The sequence below is a fragment of the Sturnira hondurensis genome, unplaced genomic scaffold (genome assembly GCF_014824575.4).
Source record: "Sturnira hondurensis isolate 20B ecotype Veracruz unplaced genomic scaffold, ASM1482457v3 Scaffold0020787, whole genome shotgun sequence".
NCBI lineage: Eukaryota > Metazoa > Chordata > Mammalia > Chiroptera > Phyllostomidae > Sturnira > Sturnira hondurensis.
Window position 1 is genome coordinate 2,303,928 of NW_028093418.1, and position 12,981 is coordinate 2,316,908.

The following is a 12,981-nucleotide window of genomic DNA, read 5'->3' on the forward strand; positions in this document are numbered from 1 at the left end:
TTCCCGCCCCTGCTTGGCCGAGAAACCTCACCCAAGTCCCTGAACCCCACAGGGCTCCTGCAGTCTCCCCTTCAGTGAGGGGGGCGGGAGCCGGGCTGGGAGCGGCCCAGCTGGGCTGTGAGCTCACACCAGCTCCGTGGGGAGTCAGAGTCCCAGGTGGAAGTCGGGAGAGGGCAGATGTGAGGGGGCAGCTGCCGGGAGACCACCTCTCCCTTTCCTGCATTTCCTGCTTTACTTGCCAATTTTCTTAAATTAAGAAGGCAAATTGGGTTCGTTAAAATCTAAGGGACAAACTATCACTTCTCAGGTCAGTGTGCAAGTGCCCCTCAGAGGACTGAATGTAACAGCCAGCTCCTGGGTCCCACCCCAGTGGATTCCTGGTCCAGAGGTCTGGGGTGGAGCCTCTTAAAGAAGCCAGACTTTGCAGTGTGCTGGCGCCTGCCCGAGGTCACCGTCACCCTGTGCCCAGTCCTCAGGAGGGTCCTCAGTTCTGCCGAAATCCTTACAGTTTAGTGTAGGGAGGAGAAATGCCTTCTTGGAGGTTCCTTCCCCTACAGGGGGAAGGGGCCAGAGATGGTGGGAGTGGGCCGTGTGAATTCGGGTCGAGAGGGGGCAGGCGCGTGTGGGGTCTGGCTCAGCCAGTTGCTGGTGGAGTGACGGGCTGCTCGCTGAATCTCTGAGACCTTGACTTTTGTAAAACGCTTTCCCAGTCCTCCTCTGCTCTGCCGGCTGGTTGGTGAGAGTAATGAAAATGCAGGGATGGATCCGGGTGCTTTGCATTGTCCAGCAAATGTTTATTGAGCACTTAGGTCACCAGGCGGGGTGCTGGGTAAGCAGTGGGGGAGGAGTCAGTGTGTGCTGGGGGGAGGGTGTTGCCTCCTGAGACACCGCCCCCCACCCCGTGAGAGCTGTGTGCCAGTCCCGGGTCTGGTGCTGGCAGCCCTGTGCCTTTCGCCCACCTCCCCAGCCTCTCCACACACAGAGTCCTCTTCCATTAAATAAGGCAGTTGAGCCCATAATTTTTGGCTCTAATGGTCCCTTTGTGGTTTATGAAATCATTTTTGTGGGCTAGAGAGTATTTATTGACCCTGCGTTCCCTGAAGATGCTTAGGTAAGGCTCTTGAAGGAAGTGACTTTATGATAGGGAAGAATTTTCTAGAAGGACGTCTGTCAGACACCAGTTCCAGAGTGTCGTGTGTCTCCACCAATAGTGTGGTCTGTGTGTGAGTCTTTGAGCCTGTGCCCTTTCTTCTAAATAATTTCAGTAAAAGGGATGGTTTCCAAGTCTGTACAGAATGGCTTGTGTGTGGCCGAGTGGGAGAAGGGTCTCGTCCCGTGGTGTCTTTAAACCTTCAAACCTGTGGGTTTGCAGTCACTGCCAGGGACAGCGGGTGAGGAGGGGGTGAGGAGGGAGGCCCCCTGCCTCCTGCCAGAACTTCCTCGGGCATAGACCTTGGTCTGGCCCCTCAGCCACCCCCCTTGTGGCCAAGTGCAACCTTGCTGGGCAAAGAAATGGAGTCGGGATTGGGTGGGGAGGAAAAACGGGGAAAATGCTGGGCTTTTGGAATATGGCTAGTTTGGGTGACTTAAGGTTCCTTTTGCTGTTCTTTGATCGTCACCTTTAGTGGAGTCTGGAACCTTCCGCTGAGGCTCAGAGTGAGACACCAGGATGGGAAATCCCAGCATGCAAACTGGAGGCAGTTGTGTTTGCTCTGGCCCTCTGGTGGTTACAGAATTCTGCATACGTGTCCAACATTTAAAAATCGGAGGGTCTCATTGTAAAAATGCTGATTCCTGGCCTCTTGGAGGAAGTTGACACACCGAGGGCCGCAGGGCTTCCTGTGGGTGCCCCCAACACAGTGGCCCCCTCGGTCTGGCCACTCGGAGACACTCTGGGTAGAAAGAGCTTTCCCACAACCTGACCCCTTTGTTCTACAGATGAAGAAACTGAGTCCCAGACAGGTCAAGATGTGACTTGCTGGGGTGACAGGGCCAGGCTGGGTCCCCTTCTCCCAAGTCCTGGGACAGCGTTCTCGCTACTGCACCCAGGGCTGCACACCTGGCAGCAGGTGGCAGCAGGCGGTGGTATGGTGCTGCCCAGCCTCACGTTCTGTCTCCTCCCCGACTAGTCTGTCTCCTCCTGTCCTCTGTGCCCTCCATGTCTGCTGTCGTCCCCGGACTTTGCCAGGGCTTTCCCTCACTGACTTTTTCTTGTGGTCTAGCACTGTGTTCGCTCTTCGCTCTCTCTCTCTCTCTCTCTTACTCTCCCCTCTCCCCTGCTGTATTTCCCAGAATCTCCTGGGGCCTGGGTGGGTGTTTCGGACACAGTCCTCCGAGACAGCCCTTCTGCCCTGCTCCCTGGCAGCTGCACAGCCCCGTGCTCTCCAGGCTCAGAGCCCTCCAGCTCCGGCCTGCAGACCGGAAGCCTGAAACCCCCACGGAGCTACACCCACCCCATCTGGGGGACGGCCACCCCTTGTAGTGTGCAACACTATGGCCAGGGATCTGTATTTTTACCTGAGAGTCACTGGTTTTTAAATGTCAGACACTATTTCAGAGTGGCCATTTCTGCTGTCACATGTAATCCTTGCCTTGGACACCTGGAAACTTTCATGAAGCTGGCATGTCACCAAGGCATCAGTGCAAATTGTGAGATGGGGGGCCTTCTTCCAGCCCCTCTCTGGGGATGAGGGTCTAGTCCATGTCAGGCATAGAGTGGCCACCGCCACACTCACGGCCTCAGACCCACCCACCGGACGCCGAGCAGGCTCCAGCACCCTCTCCCACCTCCCAGGCAGCCTTAAAGGAAGCTCTGTCCTGGGTAGGAGGGCCCACTCCAACCCTCATGCCTTAGAGAAAAGCTGGGAAGGGAGAAGAGAACCACTGCGTTCCTCCCAACGCAGCACCGTAAGAAAGGCGGGCCTTGGGTCAGCTTGCCTTTTGCTGAGTTGCTGAGGGGACTTTGACTTTCCTGCCAAACTTTCTCCCAACCAGGACCTGGGGTGATTTTGATAGGGGCCTGAAAAGACCTTGCCACTAGATCACTCCACCCCCCACCCCTGCCCCCCACCCCAAGGTTGGCGAGCGTCCATCCTGAGTGGACAGGGTGTCGGCAGACCAAAGCTCTCAGCCATTGCTGACTTTTCCTTCCCTTGGTTCCGTTACTCACCCAACACTCACTGACACAGTTGCCCGGCACAGTGCTCAGCACTGGGCGGGAAGTGCAGGTGGGTAATTCAGAGCTCCTTCTCCTGTGGGGTGCACGGTCAGTGGAGAAGACACTGTGGAAAACACTGATAACACTGTAACGAAATACGCTGTGTACTAAATCCGTAGCCAGAGGACAGAGGGCGAGGGCAGCTTGAAATACAGCCTGACATTTGAGTGATATTTTGAGAGGGAGGCTGCTGAGCACGGAAGGGCATTCTCGGCAGCTAGCACAGCTGGTGTAAAAACCACGATTTCTGCAAAGATGTCTTTGGAGAGCGGTGGGGAGCTGGTGTGGCCTAACAGAAGAGGTATTGGAGAAAACAGCGAAGGCTGAGCTGGCCACAACAGGCGGTGGGGGTATTTATTGGCTTGGCTGCTTCAACAGATGCTGAAATAATAGTGGCTTCCATAAGCTAGATGCTTCTCTCTCTCTTAAAAGGCCAAGTGGAAGGTAGCCCAGGAGTGCTCTGCCCCACCAGATTGTCCCTGGTCATCCCTGGGTGTCACCTTCACTTGTACGGTTAAGAAGATGGCTCCAGGACCAACCCATCTCCACCATTCCAAAAAGGGCATGGCTTGGGAGGTCTGTTTACATCCTGTAAACCAGGCCTATGGGCATACCTTGCTGCAAGGACCGCTGGAAAATGTAGTTTTTAGCCAGGGTGGCCATGTGCCCAGACACACGTTGGGGGTTCCATTACCAAAAGGGAGAAGCAGACATTGGATATTGGGAAACCTCCGTCCCAGTGGCCTCTATGCCAGGAAGAAGGTGTGGGCTGAATCACGAAATACCTTATAGGGAGCCGGGAGCTTCCTAAAGCAAGGCAGTAACCTTTTTGGACTACTGGGGTATGGTGGCCCTGGAAGGTGCCTTCTCGGACAATGTCGCGTCATCATTGGTATATTGTTAGGGTGTTGGCTAGTAGGCCTAGTGTTAGTAGGGTTGTGGAGTTAAAGTGAAATCATATTACTAGTCCGGAGGTTAGGAGTAGGGCAGAGAGGGCCCCTGTAAGTGGTCAGGGACTTGGGTTGACTATGTGGAATGCATGTGTTTGGTGGGTCATTAGGCGTTATCGTGTAGATATAGACTGACTAGTAGGGTAAAAACATAGGCTTGAATTAGGGCGACTGCGAATTCTAGAATGGTTAGTAAAATAAGGATTATGAATGTAATGAGGGCAGTTGTTATGCTGGTACTGGGATTTAAAAGGTGTCTTATTGGTCACCTTCCTATACACCTCTGTATGCAACGCAGTATACAGATCATGTGTGGTAGAAATGTACACTTGCAACCGATGTAATTTTTTAACCAATGTCACTTCCAATGAATTTAAGTAAAAAGAATAAAAAGTGAAATGTGGCTTTTGAAGGATGGGGCCAGCAGCCACACAGCCAGCACCGCAGGGAGGTTGCAGTGTCTGCGGGAGGGCAGATGCTGAGGCCAAGACCACCCTGACTGCCTGGGGGAGCCTGGCCTTTTTAGTGGTGGGACGGGCCGGGGGGTCAGTGGGTTCCAGGCTGTCGTTGCTGCAGATCTTTCAGAGCTAGGAGCCTGTTGGGATACAGTTCAGTCAGAAGGCCGATGCCCTTCATGAGAGACTTAACCCGAGAACACATTTTTTTATAGCTTATTAATAGTGTGAGTTGGGGCTGTGGGGAATTGGTGACTGTCAGGAGGTCTTTTCCTCCAGGTTGGGCCGCCAGGGTCCTTTCACACCACGAACTCGAGTGAGCTCCAGGAGAGGGAGCGGCAGGCTGTCCTTCTCAGGCCCTGGTCCTTCATGGTTCTGCGGACAGGTCACTTCAGTTCGTGGCTCTGCTCCCCATGCCCTGCAAGGGGGACCCATCCCAGCATCCCCCACCACTGTCCGTGTGTGGAAGTGAACATCCTCGCCGTACTCATGGAATCTGCCTGTTTAGAGCAGAAACTTCCAGCTCAGAATGTCCTGGGAGTTCCCCAGCATGTCTGGTGTGCCCCCCTAGAGATGGGCAGCAGGTCGCAGCTGAGCTTTCTCATACAGGATCTGTCACTTATTTAGCTATGTGACCTTGACTAGCAAGATATTCCCCAGTCCAGCCCTGGCTGGGTAGCCCTGTTGGTTAGAGCATTGTCCCAATACACCAAGGTTGTGGGTTCGATCCCCGGTCAGAGTACATACAAGAATCAACCAATGATTGCACAGATAAGTGAAGCAGCAAATCAATGTTTCTTTCTCTTGCCTCTCTCCCTGCCCCACACTTCCCTCTCTTTAGAAGGTAGTTGTAATCAATTTTTAAAAAAGGTATTCCACAGTCCCTGTGAATCTTGCTTCCTCATCTATGAAACTGCATGAATGTCTATATCTCAGGCCACTGGGAGGGTCAGTGAACCCTCTGAGGGTACCTGGCTTGGTGTTTAGTATGGGGAAAACAAGATTCCTGGGGAGTTCTTGAAGGCTTTTATACTCTGTTTACCCAACCTCAGGCCTCCGCGTGCCTTCTCCATGAACCAATTGTAATGTCCCCCTCTACAGGAGGTCCCGGGGCTTCCGGCCCAGCAGCCAAGGGCAAGCAGGGCTCCGGGAGCAGTCTCTGTGGTCCCTGCCTGTGCCCTAATTCTTCAGGTCTACCAGGAAGCTGAAGATGTGGCTTGTGTTTACATGGCTGGTCACGTTATTGAAAAAAAAATCAAATAAACAGAGTTTGTTTGTGTTTTTAAAGGTTTTTTGGCAGAACCTCACCTTTTGATACTTTATCTCACTGGCTATCGTATGCTTCAAGGAAAATGATATCACTTGAGCACGCGGACCCACAATGTAAATAGGTCGACCTTCAGCCCTGGAAACGTGGGCGGACAGGTCAAGTCTCGGCGTGTGAGCAGCTGCCGGCGTGCCCACAAGCACCACGGTATTCTCAGGAGGGGTATAGGTGTGTGTGTCTTTGGGCACCGTTGCCTTCCCCACCACCACACACCATTGGCGCCCGAAGACTGCAGCCTCATGTGGGTACGTCATGCAGGACCGTGTTGGTCCACTGCTCCTTCTAGGGCCAGCCGGCACTGCCTTCCACGGGGCAGATCGGGGTTTAGCTGAGAGGTGCCACCTGCTGGGCACCAGCCTTCCTTGACCCTGTGTCCCCTCAGTCAGGTGGCAGCCCTTTTCCAGCTCTGAGGCCTCTCCCCGAGGTGAGAGGCATTTGCGGGAACTTTAACTTGCCTGCTTGAGAGAGAGCAACTTAATGATGGGTCTGTCCCTCAGACACCCTCTGAGGTTAATGGGAGACACCCTCTGTCCTGAGGTCGGGCTGCGGGTGCTGGGCGAGCAGAGGACATCGTTCTGTTGGGACCGAACTTTGCGGAGGGGCAGAGCTGGCCGAAGTGCCAGGTGCGCATGCTGTGACGTTCCCCACGTGAGGCTGAAGATCCGAATGAGGAGCCTCCCTGAAGTGCTAAGTAAAGCCCTGAATGTCTTCGCTTTCTACTTAAAACTCAGTTCCTCAGCTCTGGACAAACCACACTGACCTCCTGAATCGAAGCTTCCTTCTACCAAGAAGCTTTGCATATCAAATTGAGTGGGAAGGCAGTGTGGGATGGTAGGGGGTCGGGGCGGGATCCTCCAGGTGACTCCAGAGGGCTTTTGCCCAAAGGGAGACACTGGTCTCTTCACCTGTGATTCCATGTATATTTCTGCCTGCTCTGTGGGCGTCTTGCTGAACACGAACGAGGTGGGGATTTGGTAAGTCTTTGGCTAGCTGTTCTGGGCACAGGTGCCTGCACAGTCTACCTGTGTGCGCATGGCCCTGCTGCCTTCTTTGTCTGGGCTCACCCCAAGAGAGGAGCAAAGGGACCGGTCCTCCCAGTTGGGCCTGCTTTGATGTCCCAGGTCCTTCCTGCCCCCACCCCACCTGCCGCTGTCCTGGAACGCTCTGGGACTTAACTCAAGCTTCCCACTGTCATTTCCTCCGCGTGCTCAGGGCTGAGCCTTTCTTCCTCAACTGGGTGCCAACTTCCATCTTCGAGAAACACCCCATCATTTGGACCTCCTGTCACATCTTCTCTTTATCTCCCCTTGCTGTTGGGTTTTATTTATCTTGGGAGTGATTCCCCTCCCCCACTTCTTGCCCTTTCAAGAGGGGCAGGAGACTGAACTGTCCTGCACTTGGATCCGCCATCTTTGTTTCCTGCTCCAAGGCAGGAAGACTTGACCCCCATTGTCTTGTTACCTCTCGAATGGTTTTCCTTATTGAAGGCCCAGTTAGCTCTTCTCTCCGGTCCAGCTGTGTGCACTGCAGGTGCCCAGTGTCCATGGGCCGACCAGACCTCTGCTACTCGAGCAGAACATTTACCATCCTAGGTCTCAGACACTTTCTGTGACATGAGCTGATACAATGATTGACATTGGAATTAGCTGATGGATACCCAGTAGCACTTACTTAATCCATTCTTCCTGGAGGTGGGGGAGTTGCGTAAGACTGGTTCTTGTCCTGGGAACACTTGCCCTATTGCCAATGTGTGCAACTTAGTTAGAAGGCCCGCTTCAGCGTGCTTCGTGTGGATTGAGTCACCTTCCCGGGCATCACCCTGCAGCCCCTGCACACTGTCTGGACCAGGAACGTGAAGGGCACGGTTTGGGGGGTGGGGGCGGGAATTGAGGACAGCTGTGTGTGGAATGTGATGGTGTGAGATGCTGAGCGTGGCGATGCGACGAATGTGAGATGTTTGCCGTCTCACAGGGAGACGAGTCAGATACTGAAACATGGAAAAGACGGAACTTTTAAGCGAAGTTCTGACAAAATGCCATGTGTGTATGGTGGCCCCTCGGTATCCACAGGGCCTTGGTTCTAGGATCCCCCCAGACACCAAAATCCACAGATGCTCAAGTCCCTTATTTACTTGCATGTAACCTGCACCCATTCCCCCTTGTACTATAAATCATCTCTAGATTACTTATAATCTCAAATACAGTGTAAATACTGTATAGGTAGTTGCTCTACTCTACTGTTCAGGGAATAATGAGGAGGAAAGCAGTGTGTGCCTGCTCGGGACTGATGCAGCCATTGTGGGCCTAACTGCAGAGTGCACACCAGCAACAGGGCGACTCCCCCACCCCCGCATTTTTCACTGTGGTTGGCCGAGTCCACGGATGCAGAACCTGTGGGTATGGAGGGCCGACGGTCTAGAAGCAGGAAGACAGGAGTGCTCACAACGCCAGTGTGTCAGGGCAGAGGTGGCGTTCAAGCTGTGCCTTGATGGGGCGACACTTGGGGCTCTAGTGGTTGGAAGCCCGTGAGATACAGTTTTGCAAGGGCAAGGCCATGGCTGTGTGTTTACCATTGTGTCTCCCATGTCTCTGGTACTGAGGCTACATTTGAGTGGTTGCATGGGAGGAAATGGAGGTGATGAACCAATGAATGAATGAATGAAATGAAAACAAAATCCCACGTGGAGGGGATAGCTTGAATGGTAAAAGAGGGCAGAAGGAAGTTTGGCATATGGGCGAAATTATAACTGTTTGGGTTCTGTGTGGGGCGATTGAGAGAGAATGGCCAGAGAAAGGCTTGGAGGGAAAGACCTGGCCCAGGGCCCGAAGGCACAGGAACCTCGCCTGTACGTGGCAGGAAGCGGGCCGCCAGGCAGCAGGGGCCCTCCAGGTCCTTCTGGGCCCCGAGCCCGCATGCCGGGCCTGGGCCCTCAGTTCTCCGTTGTCTCCCCAGACGTGTGCAACAGCACCGACCTTCCGGAAGTCGAGATCATCAGCCTGCTGGAGGAGCAGCTGCCCCATTACAAGTTAAGAGCCGACACCATCTACGGTTATGACCATGACGACTGGCTCCACACCCCCCTCGTTTCTCCAGATGCCAACATCGACCTCACCACCGAGCAGATCGAGGAGACGCTGAAGTACTTCCGTAAGTAGATCCCCTCTCGGGGGATCGGGGCCGACCGGGGCTTCTCAGCCACGTCTCAGACGTACAGGTTACCCAGGCCCATGCCTGCCATCGTGGGAGAGGTGCAGGTATACATGGCGGTAGGGTTTAGCCACTTAGAAGGCCTGGGTGTGAAGTATTCTGATTAGTAGTGGAATTTGAAAACGCACCCATTTTCCCCCCAAATCCAAGGTATCGTGTGAGTCCTTAGAAACTCTTACTGGGGAGGAGTTTGGGGAGGAATTTGTCGGCATTTGGACCAAAGCCGTTGGAGCATCTTGGCCCCTCGGTGTTTACATGACGGAGCAAGACACGTGGACCAAGGCGGATGGTTTCTGAGTGAGAGGCCCGTGAGCCGGTTCCTCGGGCCACTCAGACGGCCCCTGCAGCTGCACAGCAGACGTGCCGGCGGCTGCGGGGCTGGCTGCTGGTGGGGCGAGCCCTGCACGAGGTGGTTATTTGCAGTGTATCTGTGAGGCGGAGGGCGTCAAACCTGATGTTGCAGACTTGAAAGGAAATGGGATGATTTAAAAAAGTCATACGAAGGATGTGTCTGAGGTTCATTCCAGAGGTGCCTTTGTAGGAAGATTTTACTCTTTAGGGAGCCGTGGTAGCCCTGTGATTTTGTTAGGACAGACCATCTGCTTTGTTCTGACACCCCTGGCTTTAAAATTCAAGTTAACCGGAGGCTGGTCTACATGAGTGATGTCACTGTCAAAGTGCCGTCAGTTACATATCAGTGTATCACTGTGTCACCTTGAAAACAACTATAGCAATCCTGCTTCTGCTTGACGATAACTTGGTTCAAATGCATGTGTGAATTTTACTGTAATTCACAGACGGATCTTCAGTGTTCTTGAATTTGTAAAACCATTTATCATAAACAAGTCAGAACGACCAGTTTCTCCTTGAGGGTGGCTCTGAGGCTGTTTTCACATGGTCTCTATTGGAGGCTGATAAGAAAGGCATTTTGTTTAAATCTCCCGGTGGTTTCACACCTGACACACACCCTGCAGTCTCTCTGTGAGCTCCACCTTAAGGTTCTGCAGGACCCCTCATGGCTGTTCCTCATTCAGGAGGTTCCTGGTCTCGCCTCCCACCCACTGATGAGCCACTTTCGTCCCCAGTGTGGGTGGAGCACCACCCATGGGCTCTACTTCACTACTTGCAGGGAACTTGCACTTGAACGGCCCCATGTCACTTCTGTGTAATGCTCGCGGTTTGGGCAGGGCGGGTTTTACCATAGAGGGAGCAGAAGTGTGGAGGACTCACAGTGTGTGTTCCACGGCACCCATCCGCAGCTTCTGAAATCCTTGAACAGCCAACCTGGAGACACTGTGCCCTATTTTTTGTTTGTTTTGCTTTTGGCCACCTATATTTGAGAAAAAGAAAAGAAATCTTGGTAGATTTGGTAGTGGATAACACAGATTAAAATAAAATGGGAAGAACCAAGATAAACCCTGAGCAGAGATTCTGAGAGTTCTTAAGAGTACGTTTGCATCCATGTCTTAACCTTAGTTCGGTATTTTCCTCTGCGGTACCTGTGCTCAGAGCAAAGGAGGCATTTGCTGAACGGCTATTAAGTGAACAGTCAGGTGTTAACACGTAACTTAAACACTGCGCAGCACTCCCTGGAGCAGGGCTTTCCAGCTGAGATTCTGGGGCCCCCAAAGGGTCTACAGAGACAGATGGGGGTTCCATGAACTTGTAAAGGGAAACGGTACATCTTTATTTTCATTAGCTTCCAACTGAAATGCAGTATTTCCTTTTATTATGAATGTAGAAAACAGCACAAAGGTGTTAGCAGGACTTGTGACCTTGTCCCCAGTAGAAATCACAGATACCATGCTACAGGAGACACTGATACATGGGAATATCACCCTTACTCATCATTGCTTTGAAATTACATTCATTATTACATGTCATTATTTAATGCATTTAAATCAGACACTGTTTTCAAGTTTAGTAACTGCCTTATAATTCGGTTGGTTTCCTTTGCATTTTATCTTTCCATCTTTCTCCTGGGGTGGGGCCTGTGGGGCTCACCAAACTGGAGGTTCCAAACGAGGGGTCAGGGAAGGCATGGGTTCAGGGCCCTGCCCTGTAGGTGGTGGCTTTTCGAGTTTGTTTGTTTATGGGTGTGTAACCCAGGAGACGCTGTGATTCATAGCACTGTGACTCACTGGTGTGTTAAACAGTTGTGAACCCTTCTTTCATTTAGACTGTTCTGTATTCGCCGGGACAGTGGTTCTCTTTTGTGGATGCAAGTGGGGATAAGGGGGCTCCAGGTGGCAATGACATGCTTCTGTGGGTCCAGGCCACTGGATGAGTGGGTCACCTGCACTGTTTCTACACAGACCAGATCAGGACAAAACTCAGCCCTGTGTCCTCCCTGTCATCCCCCAGAGAAAAGACACCTTGCCTTTTAGATCTGGCCGTCCCCTGGCCTGTGTGAAAGAGGCAGGAAACACTGGGTGCCTGCCTTGACCACGTGGTGGAATGGCCTTTTTAGGAAATTTTCAACAGTTCTGTGCGCAGGTGGACTGTCTGACTCCTACCGAGTCAGAGGTACAAGGAAAATGGAAATGAGCCACAAAGCAGGTATGCCCGTAAACATCGGGCATTTAGGGTTTAATGGTCCAGCAGGAAGAAAAAGTAGCCAACCCTTAGTGCTTACTGGAGGCCAGGCACTGTTTTTTTGTTTTTATTTTTTATCCTTTCCCGAGGACGTGTTCATTGATATTAGAGACAAGGGAAGGGAGGGAGAGGGAGAGAAACATCAGTCAGTTGCCTCTCACAGGCGCTTCCAGCTGAGCACTAAACCTGCCACCCAGGCATGTGTCCTGACCGAGAATTGAACCTGCAAACTTCCGGTTTATGGGACAGCGCTCTCACCAACTGAGCCACCCGGCCAGGGCCAGGCACTGTTTCTGATGCTTCACACGTCTCTCCTTGAATTCTCACAGTGACCTCCGATTCTGCCCGTGGGTACAAGGAGGCCCAGGGAAGTGAAGGAGCTTGCCCAAAGCCACACAGCAAGCCGGAGAACTGAGTTTCCAACCTAGGTGGTCTGGTTCAAACCACTCTCTCAAAGTGGCTAAACGAGAAAAAAATTCTAGTTTAAGAATAAAGCTCATTTGGTAAAAATGAAAACAGAAAAACCCCCTCAGTTTCAGAATATATATGCAGCCTATTAATTCTTAAAGTTCAAAACATTCAAATTTTATTCATTTTTTTGGGACTGTGAAAGCTCCCCCCTTTTTTATTTATTTAAGTCTTGTTCAAGTACAGTTTTCTGTCTTGTATTCCCAGCCCTGCCCCCCCCCCAGTGCTCCCCACCTCCCTCCCATTTCCGCCCCCCACCTTAGTTATTGTCTATGTGTCCTTTATACTTGTTCATGTGAGTCCTTCCCCTTTTCCCCTGTGCAAATTTCATTCTTTTTATTCAAGGTCATTGCCTCAAGTGACACTCAGCCTGAGGTAGCTGAATTTCACAGTGAGGTTTCCTTCTTCCCTGTGAATTTTGCCTCCAACCTATGGGCTGTAGGTCCCACTTCCCTGGCCTCAGGTGGGCACGACTCTGTGCTCCGCACCTTTCAGCCCCATCACATTCAGCAGACAGCAGACATGAGGGTGGCTGTGTCGGTGCGTAGGTGGCTGCGGCTCCTTCCGGCTCCTCCTCTCCAGGGGCCAAGCTCTGCCACTTTTGTTAGAGGAACATCGGTCAGGAAAAGAAATTTCTCTGTGTCTCAAGTGTGTGTAATCTACTGACCACTTCACCTCTGAGTTTACCTGAATGTCCTTTTCCTAAGGAGAGGAGAAGGTTACGAAACCAGTAAGAGTTTCAAAACACCATTGTGTTTGTTT

General features: G+C 52.3%; 1 protein-coding gene across 4 annotated transcripts in view; it reads left to right on the forward strand.

The window, feature by feature from the left end:
- TRAK1 (trafficking kinesin protein 1) overlaps positions 1 to 12,981 on the forward strand; it is a 103,805-nt gene that overhangs the window by 19,240 nt on the left and 71,584 nt on the right. For all 4 annotated transcript variants that reach the window (XM_037030483.1, XM_037030476.1, XM_037030477.1 and 1 more), the window contains exon 2: positions 8,902 to 9,096. Coding sequence is in view for 3 of the 4 variants with exons in the window: in XM_037030476.1 (XP_036886371.1) it covers positions 8,902 to 9,096 (195 nt within the window). In the remaining variant the exon portion in view is untranslated. The remainder of the gene's footprint in view (positions 1 to 8,901; positions 9,097 to 12,981) is intronic.